The 15,068-nt window shown below is 40.1% G+C and overlaps 1 protein-coding gene across 1 annotated transcript in view; it reads right to left on the reverse strand.

The window, feature by feature from the left end:
* The window catches only part of LOC132816837 (SH3 domain and tetratricopeptide repeat-containing protein 1), an 86,513-nt gene that overhangs the window by 26,074 nt on the left and 45,371 nt on the right, over positions 1-15,068 (reverse strand). Inside the window, exons 9-10 of the mRNA XM_060826816.1 lie at positions 13,179-13,312; positions 2,126-2,155 (exon numbers count right to left, since the gene is read on the reverse strand). Coding sequence (XP_060682799.1) covers positions 2,126-2,155; positions 13,179-13,312 — 164 coding nt within the window. The remainder of the gene's footprint in view (positions 1-2,125; positions 2,156-13,178; positions 13,313-15,068) is intronic.

The raw sequence follows: 15,068 nt of genomic DNA on the forward strand, positions 1-15,068 counted from the left end.
ATATCTGGCAGCTGCAGCTTGCCGGTGTCTTATCTGGGCTACCATCTCAACTAGCATTCCCAATACCTCAAAGCACACTCATTGGCAGTGACTCACTGTTACTCCCCGACCATGAGGTTGGAATAGGCCAGGAACCAAGCTCACCACATCCACAAGACACATCTCAGATTTAACTGTAATACAGTGTACCACTTCAATACTACACTTTGAAACTCATAGACACCTTTCAAATAGCTGCTACCAGGCCACTGTGCACAGGGATAGGCAGCCATCTCGTGCATCAAAACAAGATGGATCTCAGGGCATTTAGCTTGGACACTGCAGACGTAGGAAAGTTGGTAAAATCAACTGAGGTTTTGAAGCAATGCAGAAAAAACAACAATTTTGAAAGGTAGTGGGGTGGCAACTCAATATACGGGGGAGGGAACATGTTATTACAGGCACAACAGTTATCAGTAGTCTGACCCTGATCACATGTTAGATTAGATTAGATTAGATTAGATTAATTTACAGTGTGGAAACAGGCCCTTCAGCCCAACAAGTCCACACCGACCCGCCAGAGTGCAACCCACCCATACCCCTACACCTACCCCTTACCTAACACTACGGGCAATTTAGCACGGCCAATTCACCTGACCCGCACATCTTTCCCGCCTGAGGCGGGAAATGAACCCGGGTCTCTGGTGCTGTGAGGCAGCAGTGCTAACCACTGTGCCACTGTGCCGCCCATGTGTGGGACAATATATCAGGATGCTCAGTATAACTAGGCTATAGGCTTGGGGCTCAGGGATAAGGTGGGGGAGATAAAGAGTTAAATCAATAAGTTGGTTGGGAATGTTTGGAAGTTCAAATCTAAATTCAGTTGACACAGTGCAAGGAAGAAAAGAGAAAGGAGAATTCGAGGACTGAGTTTGTGACTTACTATGTGAAGGGCTACCCATAGTGACTTACATCTTCATCCAAATCACAAATGCACAATGGAAATGAAAAAGGCTGCCACACAGTGAGTGGAATAAGTGTCCTATTCCGGTTTAGGCGTGCAAGTTGTACTAGTGACGACTGTCAAGGGACTACTGCAATAATTAGGCACGTGGTACAGGTTAAAATCACACTAGGTACTGTAGTCACAGTATCCTGCATGTTGACTGGACAGTGACCAACCGTGCGGGATTCAAATATTAGCCACAAGCAATGTTAACCATATAAGTGGTCATTACAAATTAATCATAGTCATCTCTATGAAGCAGAAGTATTCACAGGTGACCCTATATGCGGACACTGGGTTTTTTGACTACATTAAAAGTTGCTATATAAACGCCAGTTGCTGCTATCACTATTGTATTGTATTCGTAGTTTCAGTAACGTACAATGATAATTCCATCTAGAGTATGTGCAGAGATAAACAATGAGTAGAACTTGAGGGAAGACTTCTGATTTTTGAAAAAAAATGTAAAACCCAGGTCCTTCAGCTTTGAAGAGAAATATCTCCAAGTGGATTTAAAAAAATTAAAACTTTTGATAAACTGGAAATAATACTTCCAGATATGCTATGAAAGCAAGACAAAGGAATTGATCTAAGGTCATGCAGAAAATTCAAAATAAAAATTTACTTTTGCAACAGATTTCCTGATGCTTAATACTCTGCCATGAAATAGAACATTAAAAGGAGAGAGAAAGAAAATTTAGTCACTGGAGTGTGAGACTCAGAAATCAGGTTAAAACCAGGTCAGTGGAATCCTAGAAAGAACAGTCAAAAGCTAAATGGGAAAATCACTAAGTTCTGAGTCTAAAAATATCCCATCAAAATAAGTGAACAGCCTTTTTCATTCAAATCTGCCTGTTTGCTAAAACACAAAGCACTCATGAAAATAACTTTACACACCATGTGCATACATTCAAAAACTTGACAAATATTTTGATCAAAGGATGTAACCATTTTTCAATATACAAGATAAGTTTAGTTACTTATCAGTATCGTAATTATATTGCAATACTTTTTGCAAAGCTATTTTTAATTTGTAAATTCATGCATTCAGGAATATCAAAAAGTCAAAGATCCCAAATGAATAAGTGATATCCCTTATAAATTAAATATTACATTTACATTAAGTTTGTGTCTTATTACCTTTCTCTTCATGTTGTGGATTCAACGGATCTGGATATAAAAAGGATATAATCATGAGGGAAGTCTTAAATTATTTAGCATGTGAGTTGTATGCAAAACAGGTTAAGTATTCTGCATTCATTCAATTAACAATAAGTTTTTAAATAAAGCAGAGAACACTCCAAAATGAGGACTGATAATACCTTTCAATAATATCTCAACATATTATAAATTTCCAATTAATTATTTTCATGAATGTTATAAAATAAACATTATCTTTCGGATCATCATATCAAATATTTTTATTTAAAGACATATTATTGCAACTCTCTATTTGGATTGATGTCGACATGGAACTGCCAGGAACTACCAGCTTGAAAAATGCCCTGCATGTGGACCTGGCAGCTTTAAAATACAAGGCTTCTGCTCAGTGAACTAGTTTTTGACTTTAGTTTGAAATGCAAAATCTGATGTTGATGCAGAATTGGGCTCATCTTCTGAGCATCCCGTTTAAAACTGATGCCAATTGTCTTTAAAAAAATCATAGACCTTAATGATGGATGAATACATATTGACCAGAATTTATGACAACGAATTGTATTATGAAGTTGGTAAGGCCTATGATGAAGAAAACAAGTTAAATAGATAGTATAACCTGGAGAAAATGCACATTTTGTATGATGTGAAGCCAAGGGACATCTGGATGAAGGAATATGCAATTTGGATTGGCAAAAGATGAATATTCCATATATGGAAGGACTGAAGCCAGTGAACAGCTTACCTTTTTAAGATATTTTCAGTGAAATGGAACATCGTCAATGCAGATGAATAATTTCAAAAATATCAACTGTGTCTGCTGTAACTCATCTCCATTCTGTCAAACTCATCTGTCTCACATTTTCCAAAAAATCCTTAACTGGTGCCCTGCAAGTTACATTATATAAACTGCACCTTACACTATCAAATATAAAACCCTCTATACATCAATCCTTAGCATACACAGAGGTTTCAAAATCCACTGGTTGGTCTTCATGTCTCTCCATGTAGACGAAAGCGAGGACTGCAGATGCTGGAAGTCAGAGTCGAAAAGTGTGGTGCTGGAAAAACACAGCAGATCAGGCAGCATCCAAGGAACAGGAGAATCAATGTTTTCAGCATGAGCTCTTCATCAGGAATGAAGAAATGTAGAGCTCCTGATTTCTTGAGCTCAATCATTCCTGCTGAAGAGCTCATGTTCGAAACATCAACTCTCCTGCTCCTCAGATGCTGCCTGACTGGCTGTGCTTTTCTAGCACCACACGTTTTGTCTCCCCATGTCCCTGTTCTCTTTCTAACTTTGCTATCATCTCTTGCCTTACATCCTACTCTGCATCCTCCACATTTCCAACCTTAGCCTACCTTTAATCCACCCAACATTGATCCACTGCATCCATTCTCTACCCCAACAACACTACCACTTCTCTCCCCTCTAATTTTCCATCTTTCCTAATCTCACACTTTGTCCCAACAATAACAATGTGTACTTATACATCATCTTTAATTTATAGATCATTGGTGTTATACATGCATCGAGTGGTACATTTATATCTTTGGGGGACATTAGGCTTGGGTCTTGATGTGTCTCAGAACACACTAGTATCAGAAAAACAATACCCAGACAGAAAAAGCCACGAGCACTTTGAAACAAAGGCTTTGGGTAATAGCATCATTAAGAAATGTTTACACCTTAAGTTAATAATTATTCTGAATAAAGAACATGTTCAATATCCAACAAGAACAATGGTTTATTGAGAATCTTTTTTTAAAATGTCGGCTACTAAAATGACTTCAAAGTTATATGTTTCATGGAATGGTTATAAAAAAAATTGAGAAGACAGACATAACTAAAAACTGATGCTATTTGATTTTGGTACCCTGTCGTGTTGAGAGATTTTTGGACTATGCCATATTCTAGTCCTACTCTACTTTTCTGGTAAGTTAATGACAATATTCGCAAGGCTTCCTGCTCTCACCAAATTTAATTGACTTTGTCTCCAACTTCCATCCTTGAACTTTATTGCTAGGGGTTGGGGTTAAAAAGCAGGGAAGACTAGTTACAACTGGATAGTGTGTTGGTGAGGCCATACCTGGAGTATTGTCACAGTTTTGTCCCTGCATTTTAAAAAAAAAATTGGGTATACTGGTATTGGAGGCTGTTCAAAAGAGATTTACTAGACTGATTCCTGGGATGAAGGGATTTACTTACCAACAATGGCTAAATGTATTAGGTCTTCATTCATTAGTGTTCTTAGATTTTGAGATGGCTTGACAGATTGGATGTTGACAAATTATTTCATAAGTGGAGAAATCTTAGGGTAAGAGACATAGCCACAGAATAAGGGACACTCATTTCATAATGATAGAGTTTAAGCTTTTTTTTTGTTGACTCTTTTCATTAATTTCTCTGTTCCTTTGGGGTTCAAGTCTTTTTAATTCCATTTCTTTCTGATCTTGTTTTACCTCTTTCCATTTCAAGTTTACTTAACTATTACCCTTTGTTTTTCTCTCTCCTCTCTTTCCATGACCCTTTTCACTTTTTTTCAAGTTTAAATCTTAACTTCTCTTTTCTCGTCTAGTCCTATTCACTTATAATTGTATCTTAGCCAATTCCTGCTGTAAACTTCCCAGTTTCAGGTGTTCATCATTTCTCCACAATCCTTATAGGACCCTGCTTTTACTTCAACCTTAAATTTATTTGCTAAATCTCTCCATTTAGATTAGATTCCCTAAAGCATGGAAAAAGGCCCTTCATCACAACAAGTCCACACCAACCCTCTGAAGGGTAACCTGCCCAGTTCCATTTTCCTCTGACGAATGCAGCTAACACTATGGGCAACTTAGCATGGCTAATTCACCTGACCTACACATCTTTGGACTGTGGTAGGGAACCTGAGCACCCAGAGGAAATCCATGCAGACACAGGGAGAATGTGCAAACTCCACACTGACACAGTCGCCTGAGGCTGGAATTGAACCTGGGAGCCTGGTGTTGTGAGGCAGCAGTGCTAATCACTGAGCTACCGTGCCAGCCTAAAATTTAGCTTCAGATTTCAAATAACCCAGTTAGGTCTTCATCTTCCAGAAAATCCTTAACAGCATTCAAAGCCATCTTCAGATTTTGTGCAACAAACATTGCCACAACCCATGAAAGGGTTCAGAAAAGATTTACAAGGATGTTGCAGGGAAGGGTTGAGTAGTATGGGGCCGTTTCATAGAACATAGAACATAGAAAGATACAGCGCAGTACAGGCCCTTCGGCCCTCGATGTTGCGCCGACCGAATCCTACCTAACCTACACTAGCCCAATAACTTCCAAATGCCTATCCGATGCCCGCTTAAATGACCATAAAGAAGGAGAGTTCACCACTGCTAGTGGCAGGGCATTCCATGAACTCACAACCCGCTGTGTAAAGAATCTACCCCTAACATCTGTCCTATACCTACCACCCCTTAATTTAAAGCTGTGTCCCCTAGTAACACCTGACTCCATTAGCGGTAAAAGGTTCTCAGTGTCGACCCTATCTAAACCCCTAATCATCTTATACACCTCTATCAAATCTCCCCTAAACCTTCTCTTCTCCAATGAGAACAGCCCCAAGTGCCTCAGCCTTTCCTCATAAGATTTTCCTACCATTCCAGGCAACATCCTGGTAAACCTCCTCTGCACTCGTTCCAATGCCTCCACATCCTTCCTATAGTATGGCGACCAAAACTGCACACAATACTCCAGATGAGGCCGCACCAGAGTCTTATACAGTTGCAACATGACCTCAGGACTCCGGAACTCAATTCCTCTACCAATAAAGCCCAGTACACCATATGCCTTCCTCACAGCACTATTTACCTGGGTGGCAACTTTCAGAGATCTGTGTACATGGACACCAAGATCCCTCTGCTCATCCACACTACCAAGTAGCCTACCATTAGCCCAGTAATCCATCTTCTTGTTACTCCTACCAAAGTGAATGACTTCACACTTAGCTACATTGAATTCCATTTGCCACATTTCTGCCCAGCTCTGCAACTTGTCTATATCCCGCTGTAACCTACCACTTCCTTCCTCACTATCCACAACTCCACCGACTTTTGTGTCATCCGCAAACTTGCTTACCCAGCTTTCAAGCCCTTCCTCTAGATCATTTATAAAAGATAACAAAAAGCAATGGTCCCTTGTGGTACACCGCTAGTAACTGCACTCCAAGATGAACATAGTCCATCAACTACTACCCTCTGTCTCCTTCCAGCCAGCCAATTCCTAATCCAAACCTCTAATGTATCCTCAATGCCATACCTCCGTAGTTTTAGCATTAGCCTACCATGGGGAACCTTATCGAACGCCTTACTAAAATCCATATACACAACATCTACTGCTTTACCCTCGTCCACTTCCTTAGTCACCTTCTCAAAGAACTCAATAAGGTTTGTGAGGCACGACCTACCCTTCACAAAACCATGCTGGCTATCCTTGATCACGTTATTCCTATCCAGATGTTCATAAATCTTATCCCTTACCATTCTCTCTAAGACTTTGCCCACCACTGAAGTCAGACTCACTGGCCTATAGTTACTAGGGCTATCCCTACTCCCCTTCTTGAACAAGGGGACCACATTCGCTATCCTCCAGTCCTCTGGTACTATTCCCGTTGACAATGACGACATAAAAATCCAGGCCAATGGCTCTGCTATCTCCTCCCTAGCTTCCCATAGGATCCTAGGGTAAATGCCATCAGGCCCAGGAGACTTATCTATTTTCATCCTCTCCAATATTCCCAGAACCTCTTCCCTGCATATTTCCAGGCCATCCATTCTAATCATTTGTGACTCCATATTCACATCAGCAACAGTGTCCTGTTCCTGAGTGAATACTGATGAAAAGTATTGATTTAGTGTCTCTCCAATCTCCTCCGCCTCCACACACAACTTCCCACTACTATCCTTGACTGGACCGATACCTACCCTAGTCATCCTTTTATTCCTGACATACCTATAGAAAGCCTTTGGGTTTTCCCTAATCCTACCAGCTAAAGACTTTTCATATCCCCTTCTCGCTTCTCTTAGCTCTCTCTTTAGATCCTTCCTGGCTACCTTATAACTCTATCGCCCCAACTGAACCTTCACGCCTCATCTTTACATATGCCACCTTCTTCCCTTTCACAAGGGATTCCAATTCCTTACTAAACCACGGCTGCCTCACAAGGCCCTTTACACCATGCCTGACTGGTACATACTTATCGAGGACACGTAGTAGCTGCTCCTTGAACAATCCCCACATCTCATTAGTGTTCTTCTCTTGAAGCCTGTTTTTCCAATCCACACATCCTAAGTCATGCCTCACTGCATCATAATTTCCCTGCCCCCAGCTATAACTCTTGCCCTGCGGCGCACACTTATCCCTCTCCATCACTAAAGTAAAAGTCACCGAGTTGTGGTCACTGTCCCCGAAGTGCTCACCTACCTCCAAGTCTAACACCTGGCCTGGTTCATTACCTAGAACCAAATCCAGTATAGCCTCACCTCTTGTTGGCCTGTCTACATATTGTGTCAGGAAACCCTCCTGCACACATTGGACAAACACCGACCCATCTAATGAACTCGAGCTATAGCTCTCCCAGTCAATATCTGGGAAGTTAAAGTCCCCCATAACAACCACCCTGCTACCTTCACTCTTTTCCTGAATCATCCTCGTAAAATTATCCTCTACTTCTCTAGGACTATTAGGAGGCCTGTAGAAAACACCTAACAGGGTGACCTCACCTTTCCTATTTCTAACCTCAGCCCAAACTACCTCAGATGGCAAGTCCTCTTCCATCGTCCATTCCACTGCTGTAATACTATCTTTGACAAGTAATGCCACACCTCCCCCTTTTTTACCCCCATGTCTGATCCTACTAAAACATTTAAACCCTGGAACCTGCAACAGCCATTCTTGTCCCTGTTCTACCCACGTCTCTGTAATGGCCACAACATCGAAGTCCCAGGTACCAACCCACGCTGCAAGTTCACCTACCTTATTTCTTATACTTCTGGCATTGAAGTATACACACTTCAAGCCACCCTTCTGTTTACAGGCACCCTCCTTCGAGATCGCTGCATTATTCATAACCTCCCTACACTCAAGGTCCTGTACCCTAAAGCTACAGTCCAGGTTCCCATGCCCCGGCGGAGTTAGTTTAAACCCTCCCAAAGAGCACTAGCAAACCTCCCCCCAAGGATACTGGTGCCCCTCAGGTTCAGGTGTAGACCATCCTTTTTATAGAGGTCCCACCTTCCCCAGAAAGAACCCCAGTTGTCCAGAAACCGGAATCCCTCCCTCCTGCACCATCCCTGTAGCCACGCATTTAACTGCTCTCTCTCCCTATTCCTCGACTCTCTATCACGTGGCACAGGTAACAAACCAGAGACTACAACTCTGTTTGTTCTAACTCTGAGCTTCCAACCTAGCTCCCTAAAAGCCTGTCTGACATCCTCACCCCTCTTCCTACCTATATCGTTGGTGCCAACGTGGACCACGATCTGGGGCTGCTCCCCCTCCCCCTTAAGGACCCGGAAAACACGATCAGCGACATCACGTACCCTTGCACCTGGGAGGCAACATACCAAACGTGAGTCACTGTCGCCTCCACAAAACCGTCTGTCTGTACCCCTCACTATCGAGTCCCCAAGAACTATCGCTCTACCTTTCTCCACCCTTCCCTTCTGAGCAACGGGGTCAGGCTCCGTGCCAGAGGCCTGAACCTCGTTGCTTGCCCCTGGTAAGTCATCCCCCCCCACAAGTATCCAAAACGGTATACTTGTTCTTGAGGGGAATGACCGCAGGGGGTCCCTGCACTGGCTTCCTCCTCCCACTCCCCCTTGTTTCCCTTGGAGCATTAGAGGCCTATTAAAATCATGAGGGGCATGGATAGGGCAATTGTACAAGGTCATTTCCCTGGGGTGCAGGAGTCCAGAACTAAAAGGGCATAAGTTTAGGGTGAGGAGGGAAAGATTTAAAAGAGACCTAAGAGGGAACATTTTCACGCAGAGGGTAGTTCGTGTATGGAATGAGCTGCCAGAGGAAGTAGTGGAGACTGGCACAATTACAGCATTTAAAAGATATCTGGATGGGTACATGAATAGAAATGGCTTAGAGGGATATGGGCTAAGTGCTGGCAAATGGGACCAGATTAGTTTAGGATATCTGGACGGCATGGACAAGTTGGGGTGAAGGGTCTGTTTCCATGCTATACCTCTCTATGATTCTATGACATCTATTTCATGTCCAGAACTGCTCTGTGACCATTATTTTAAGAAGAAAAACACCGACCCCTCTTACATCCAGTGAATTCAAATAATTCACTGAGAGTTCACATTCTCTATGATCTCAGCTGATATTATTACTGGACAAGTCAGGTCCCAGACTAAATCCTGGCTTGATAGAAGATGGATTTTGTTTTGGTCTTAACGGTTATGAAGGTGTAGGTGTGCACTGTACCTTTAAGAGAGCGTGTGGAAGTTGACATAGACCTGTAGAGGCAGAGTGTGCTGAAAAATGTAAAACTGTAACATTTGGTCGTGAAACAAATAGCTGGAGCTGCATTGCTATGGTACACAAATTTGAATGTGGCCAATCAACGTAAATTATATCCCAAGATACCAAAATCCAACTGAATTTGAATTTTACTGTTGTGATGACATCAAACCAATGAGACAGTCTGATGTTTTGGGTATGTAAAATGGGGTACTTCGAACAGTTAGCCAGAGCGGCAAAGAGCACCACTGAAAATACAGCCTGCAAGTCTCTCTCTGAAAGGTACCTTTTCATAGAAGAATTGTGGAGTAGAAGACTGAAGAAAGACCTGGGAAATGACAGACCAAGATATCAAGGGAAAAGCAACAACTGGTTTTGAAATTTGATTTTTTTTGTTAAACTTAATTCGGGGGGTTTATCAGATCAGGTATTTTGTTGTATTGTGGGAGGGAGATAAATTGATCAGACAAAGGACAATTACCTTGTAGATAGATGGTGTTTAATGTTCTTGTGTTTCTTGGAGTTAAAGAACAAATTGTTAATTTTTTTTATTTACATAGAGGGATATTTGTCATTCTTGGTCACTCATACTTGAACAGATTACGAGGGGAGACGAGCTTTTCTGTGAATCTGGTTCAAATTAGAATGATTTACTCTGTGTTGTAACACAACAAAGTAGTCTCTTGCTGAAACATAAGCAAACAATACTGCATAGTTTACTTTAACAATAAAACAAAAAAGTTTATTACCAAAAGAAATGATAAAATAGAATAAATCAAACTGTCTACCAATAACAAATATTTTAAGCACACAGTACAAATATAATGCCATTAAATCCAAAATACTCCCTTTATAAACTGAAAAAAGAGAAAAAAGCTTTGATACAGCAGTCACCAAAACATATCTTACGTCAAGCCCAAAAAAATACCTCTTGCACAATCTAGCACTCATGCCAGAGCCCCTATCACTAACACCTCAATAGGGTTGTCACTTTTAACTTTATTTACAGACTGGGACTGCAGTTAGCTTCTCTCTGGATCTATTATATACTAGAGTTTAAATGTAAATTAATGAGGATTTTAATGCAAAACTTCTGATCTGGAATAAATACTAACCCTTCACTCCAAGGTAATCTAGTTTCATAATATTCTTTTCTTTTGATAAATGCTGACGCATAAACCACCTTCATCCAAAAATCTCAAGCTGCCCAAAATTCAAAGCAAAACAAAAAAGTCCTCTCTCTCTCTAAACGATAGAATTTATTTTGAGCTTAAGGGAAACAATGTCCCAGGAATCTCTAACAATCTTACCTTGCTGGATTGCAAAACAAAAAAAGGTAAAAAAAAAATTCCATTAGTGAAGCACAGAAACCCACTAAATCTAAAGCTAGGCCTCAAGCCTGTTTTTAAAAAATTCTCATTTACAGGAATTCTTAATGTTAATTATTAATTTCAAAAATCATATTAAAACTCAAACTCAAAAAGCAAAATCCCAAATTTACACTAAAAATATATAAATGTTGACTTACATCACACTTTCAACTAATATTTGGTCCATGTCCACAGAACCTCACAGCTACCTTGACAATTCTTCCCCCTCACTTTCTGCAAGGACTTCATTCCCATTACCTCACTGTTTCTGCTGTAACTGTTCAGATAATGCATTCTTTCACACCTGCACTTCTATTGCGTCCTCCTTTTTCTCCAACTGAGGATTCCATCAGTATGGTCGACAGAGCACCACCATCTACATCATACACCTGTTGTCAGCTCTTCCCCAACTTGCAGAACCATGACAGTGTTTCCTCCATCTTCAGCTTTCACCCACAAGCCACCATATTTAGCAGATTGTCTTCTGTTCCTTGTGCCAGCTCCAGTGTAATGTCAACACTGAACACATCTTCCCTGATCTCTTCTGAGCATTCCAGAAAAGATGAAACAAAAAAAAAAGACTGTAGGTGTTGGAAATCAGAAACAAAAGCAAAAATTGGTGGAAAAATTTCCTCTAGTTTTGAAGGTTCATAGGACCCAAAATGTTAATTTTGCTTTCTCTCCAAAGATGGTGTCAGACCTGCTAAGTTTTTGCAGCAATTTCTATTTTTGTTTTCGAAAAGGATTGTCCCATTATACCCTGGTCCAGTCTTCAATCACACATTTCCCCACCCTGACCATGCCCCCTCTCTTTCCTCCAACACCTTTTCATGTGACTGCGGAAGGTGTCCTTTTACCTAATTTCGTCTCATGACCCAAAGCCCTGAACACTCCATGCAGGTGAAGCAGTGGTTTATACGTACTTTTTCCAATTTATATTACTGCAGTAACTGTTCACAATATATAGTTTGCTCAACATTGGGCAAGCCAAAAAAATCTCTATTCAGTCCATAAGTGTGACCCTAGGCTTGATGATCATCTGTCAGTTTAACACTCCATTTTACTCTCATGCTGACCTCTTGTCATTAGCTTCCTGCATGTTCCAATTAAGTCCAACATAAGGTCCAGGTATAGCAGCATATCTTTCTATTAGGCAATATACAGTCTTCCAGACACAAAAATGAATTAAAAGATTTTAGATCTTAATCCTTGCCTCCATCACATGTTTTGTCTTTTTCACTAGTTAGGTTGGTCTTGTTTTGTTTCTTTCGCTATCACTTATGTAGCGTTCACATGATTTGCTCTGTAATCATTCATGCCTCTTCTGGACACATCTTTCATTTCTTTCACCTACTCACTCTTTTTTTTTGAAGCATGAAATCTTATGTCCTTTAAATCTCTCTAGCCCACCATCTTATCACAGACCTCCTTATTTTGTTTCTCCTTCTTCCATGAACTCAAAAACCCAAATCATTCTATCTTTCCTCAGTTCCAATGAAAGGTCATCTTGAATTGTCAGTGTGTTTTACTCCACAGAACCATGACAGACTTGCTAGGTACTTGCTGCATTCTTTGTTTTTATTTCAGGTTTCCAGGTTGGCAATATTTTGCTTCTGTCAAAAATATTCATGTTAGGAAAAGAAAACATGCGACATCAATAAAAGAAAAGCACTGAATTCCTTAGAGGGGATCTAAAACAGTCAAAATATAAAAATGTGCCTTTCAGAAGCTGAAGAAGTTTGTTCAAGTTATGCAAAGTCATTAAGGAGCAGTATGATGGAACACAGTACAAATAAGCAGAAGCTTTAGGAAAGGACAAGGATAAGAATGAATTTAAACGACAAATTGTTGTCTGAAGTTACATAATCTCTCTTTCTAATCTTCCTGCCATTCTTTTGATTTGCTTTTATAAGTGTCCTAACTCTACTGAATAATGTCACGTGGGACTAGATTCGCATAAGTCAGTCCAGATAAAGCAAGCAAAGTCCTTACCCTCAAAAGGTCGCAGGTGAGAATATTAGGTTTATTGTGTTCGCCCACAAAGTATCATTTCTTTTAAATTTCATTCCTAAAATATGCCATGATGACTTCTGAGTTGCAAGTCTCATAACCATAAGGCACTCAAAGCCTACTTACTTTCTTCTGTAGTCCTCACTTACCCATTCGATAGACTACACTGATGTCAGTTTGCGTCATCTGCTTAAGCATCTCCAAGGAATCTTCTTCAGTAAACTTATCCTGTTCCATAAAATAGTACTTTTCTTCTTCATCAATGAACAGCAGATGATTTGCCCTATGGACAACCAAATGTTTTAAAAGTTTTACATTCTGCAACCAGCCTCGAGAAGGAGCAAGCGACCACAGCTGGTTGAATAGATTATATAGTACTTCTCGTATACTCTCACATTTAGGACTCCTCTGGCCTCAATTCATCAGCTTCCAGTAATGCCAGAATTGAAACTGTATCATCACCAAGCACACCTACCTATAACATGGCACACTTCAGCTCCTAGCACAGCATATAAGCATGCATCATGGATTATAAAACTAATAAAATGTTGTTATTTGAAATCAGTTACATAGATTGTATTGACAAGGGTCAGTGGATGTCAGCAGTTTATTTGGGTAGAGTGTTGTTAGCCACTTCTAACAGCGCACTTGGCAGCCACAATTGGTTGGAATTCCGTAACATGTGAATAAACAGAGGAAGTTGGATTAACTTAAACTCTTTACTGCTAGAATTGCCAGATAAATAGAATGCTATGTGTATATTCACATGCTTTAAAATAGCAAATTAAGTGTTAAAGTGTTGATGTATGCCTTCAGCTTTCCTGCAATGATGTGTAAGTAGCAGAGCATTATGTATATTGCAATCTATGATCCTGTATTACCAAATTATTATACAAGAACATAAGAAGCCATTCAATGCATCAAGCATGCCCAGCTGTTCAATACTGACTGAACAGTTTAATGTGTTTAACTCCACTATTCCTATAGCCCATTACATTATTGGAAATTAGAAATCTATTAATCTCTATCATAAACATACTCAAAGACTGAGATTGCACAGACATCTGTGGTAGATAATTCTAAAGATTCAAAACCCTCTGAATAAAAGAAATTCTCATCATGGACCTAAGTGACATTCTCTTAGATTTTTAAATTGTGCCACTGCTTCTAGACTCCCTAACCAGAAGAAGCATCTTACCTGCATCTAGCTTATCTATCCCTTTAAGCTTCTTGTAAGCTCCAATGAGATCACCTCTCATTTTTCAAAACTCAAGAGAATACTAACCTAGTTTGCCTAATCTCACTTTAATCAGGTGGTCCTGCCAATACCTTTATTGCTGAAAATGTGTTGCTGGAAAAGTGCAGCAGGTCAGGCAGCATCCAAGGAACAGGAGAATCGACGTTTCAGGCATAAGCCCTTCTTCAGGAAACTATTATTGCACTCAACTTTATTGCACTCACTCTGTGGCATTACTATCTCTCCTTACATAAACGAATCAAAAATTCATATAGTCCTCTAGATGCAGTTTAACTAAACTGCCAAACAATCAAAATTACAATTAATATTACAGTATTTAAATCTCAAGCTAAAGGTTGCAATCCTTTCCAGTTTTGAGATATTCTAAATTAGAGCGAAACTAATTTAAGTCACCTCATTTTTATTAAACAATATCTTCTATCAGACAAATAACTCTGTGAACTTATAATCCAAACATAAACCACCTTAGCTGAAGAGATGTTTTAATGGGAACACATCAAAGCAATTCCAATTCACTAAAAAAAAATCCCATTCATAATAAACTTTATTTCGGTGTATATTGATCTAGATTTCTTAAGAACTGGAAAGAAAGTTAGATGGGCAATTTAAATCTGGTGTCAAGTCAAGGGGGCGTCTCAGTGCACAGGCAGTGAGATATCAGTAAACAGGCTGGCAAACAATCAATGAGATACTTACACCTAGCAACCAAAATATTAACCATGGAATTAAAAGCACTTAAAACACCATGTTTCCCCTCCAAGCCACTCACTACCCTGGCTTG

Source organism: Hemiscyllium ocellatum, chromosome 1 (genome assembly GCF_020745735.1).
Source record: "Hemiscyllium ocellatum isolate sHemOce1 chromosome 1, sHemOce1.pat.X.cur, whole genome shotgun sequence".
Classification (NCBI taxonomy): Eukaryota; Metazoa; Chordata; class Chondrichthyes; order Orectolobiformes; family Hemiscylliidae; genus Hemiscyllium; species Hemiscyllium ocellatum.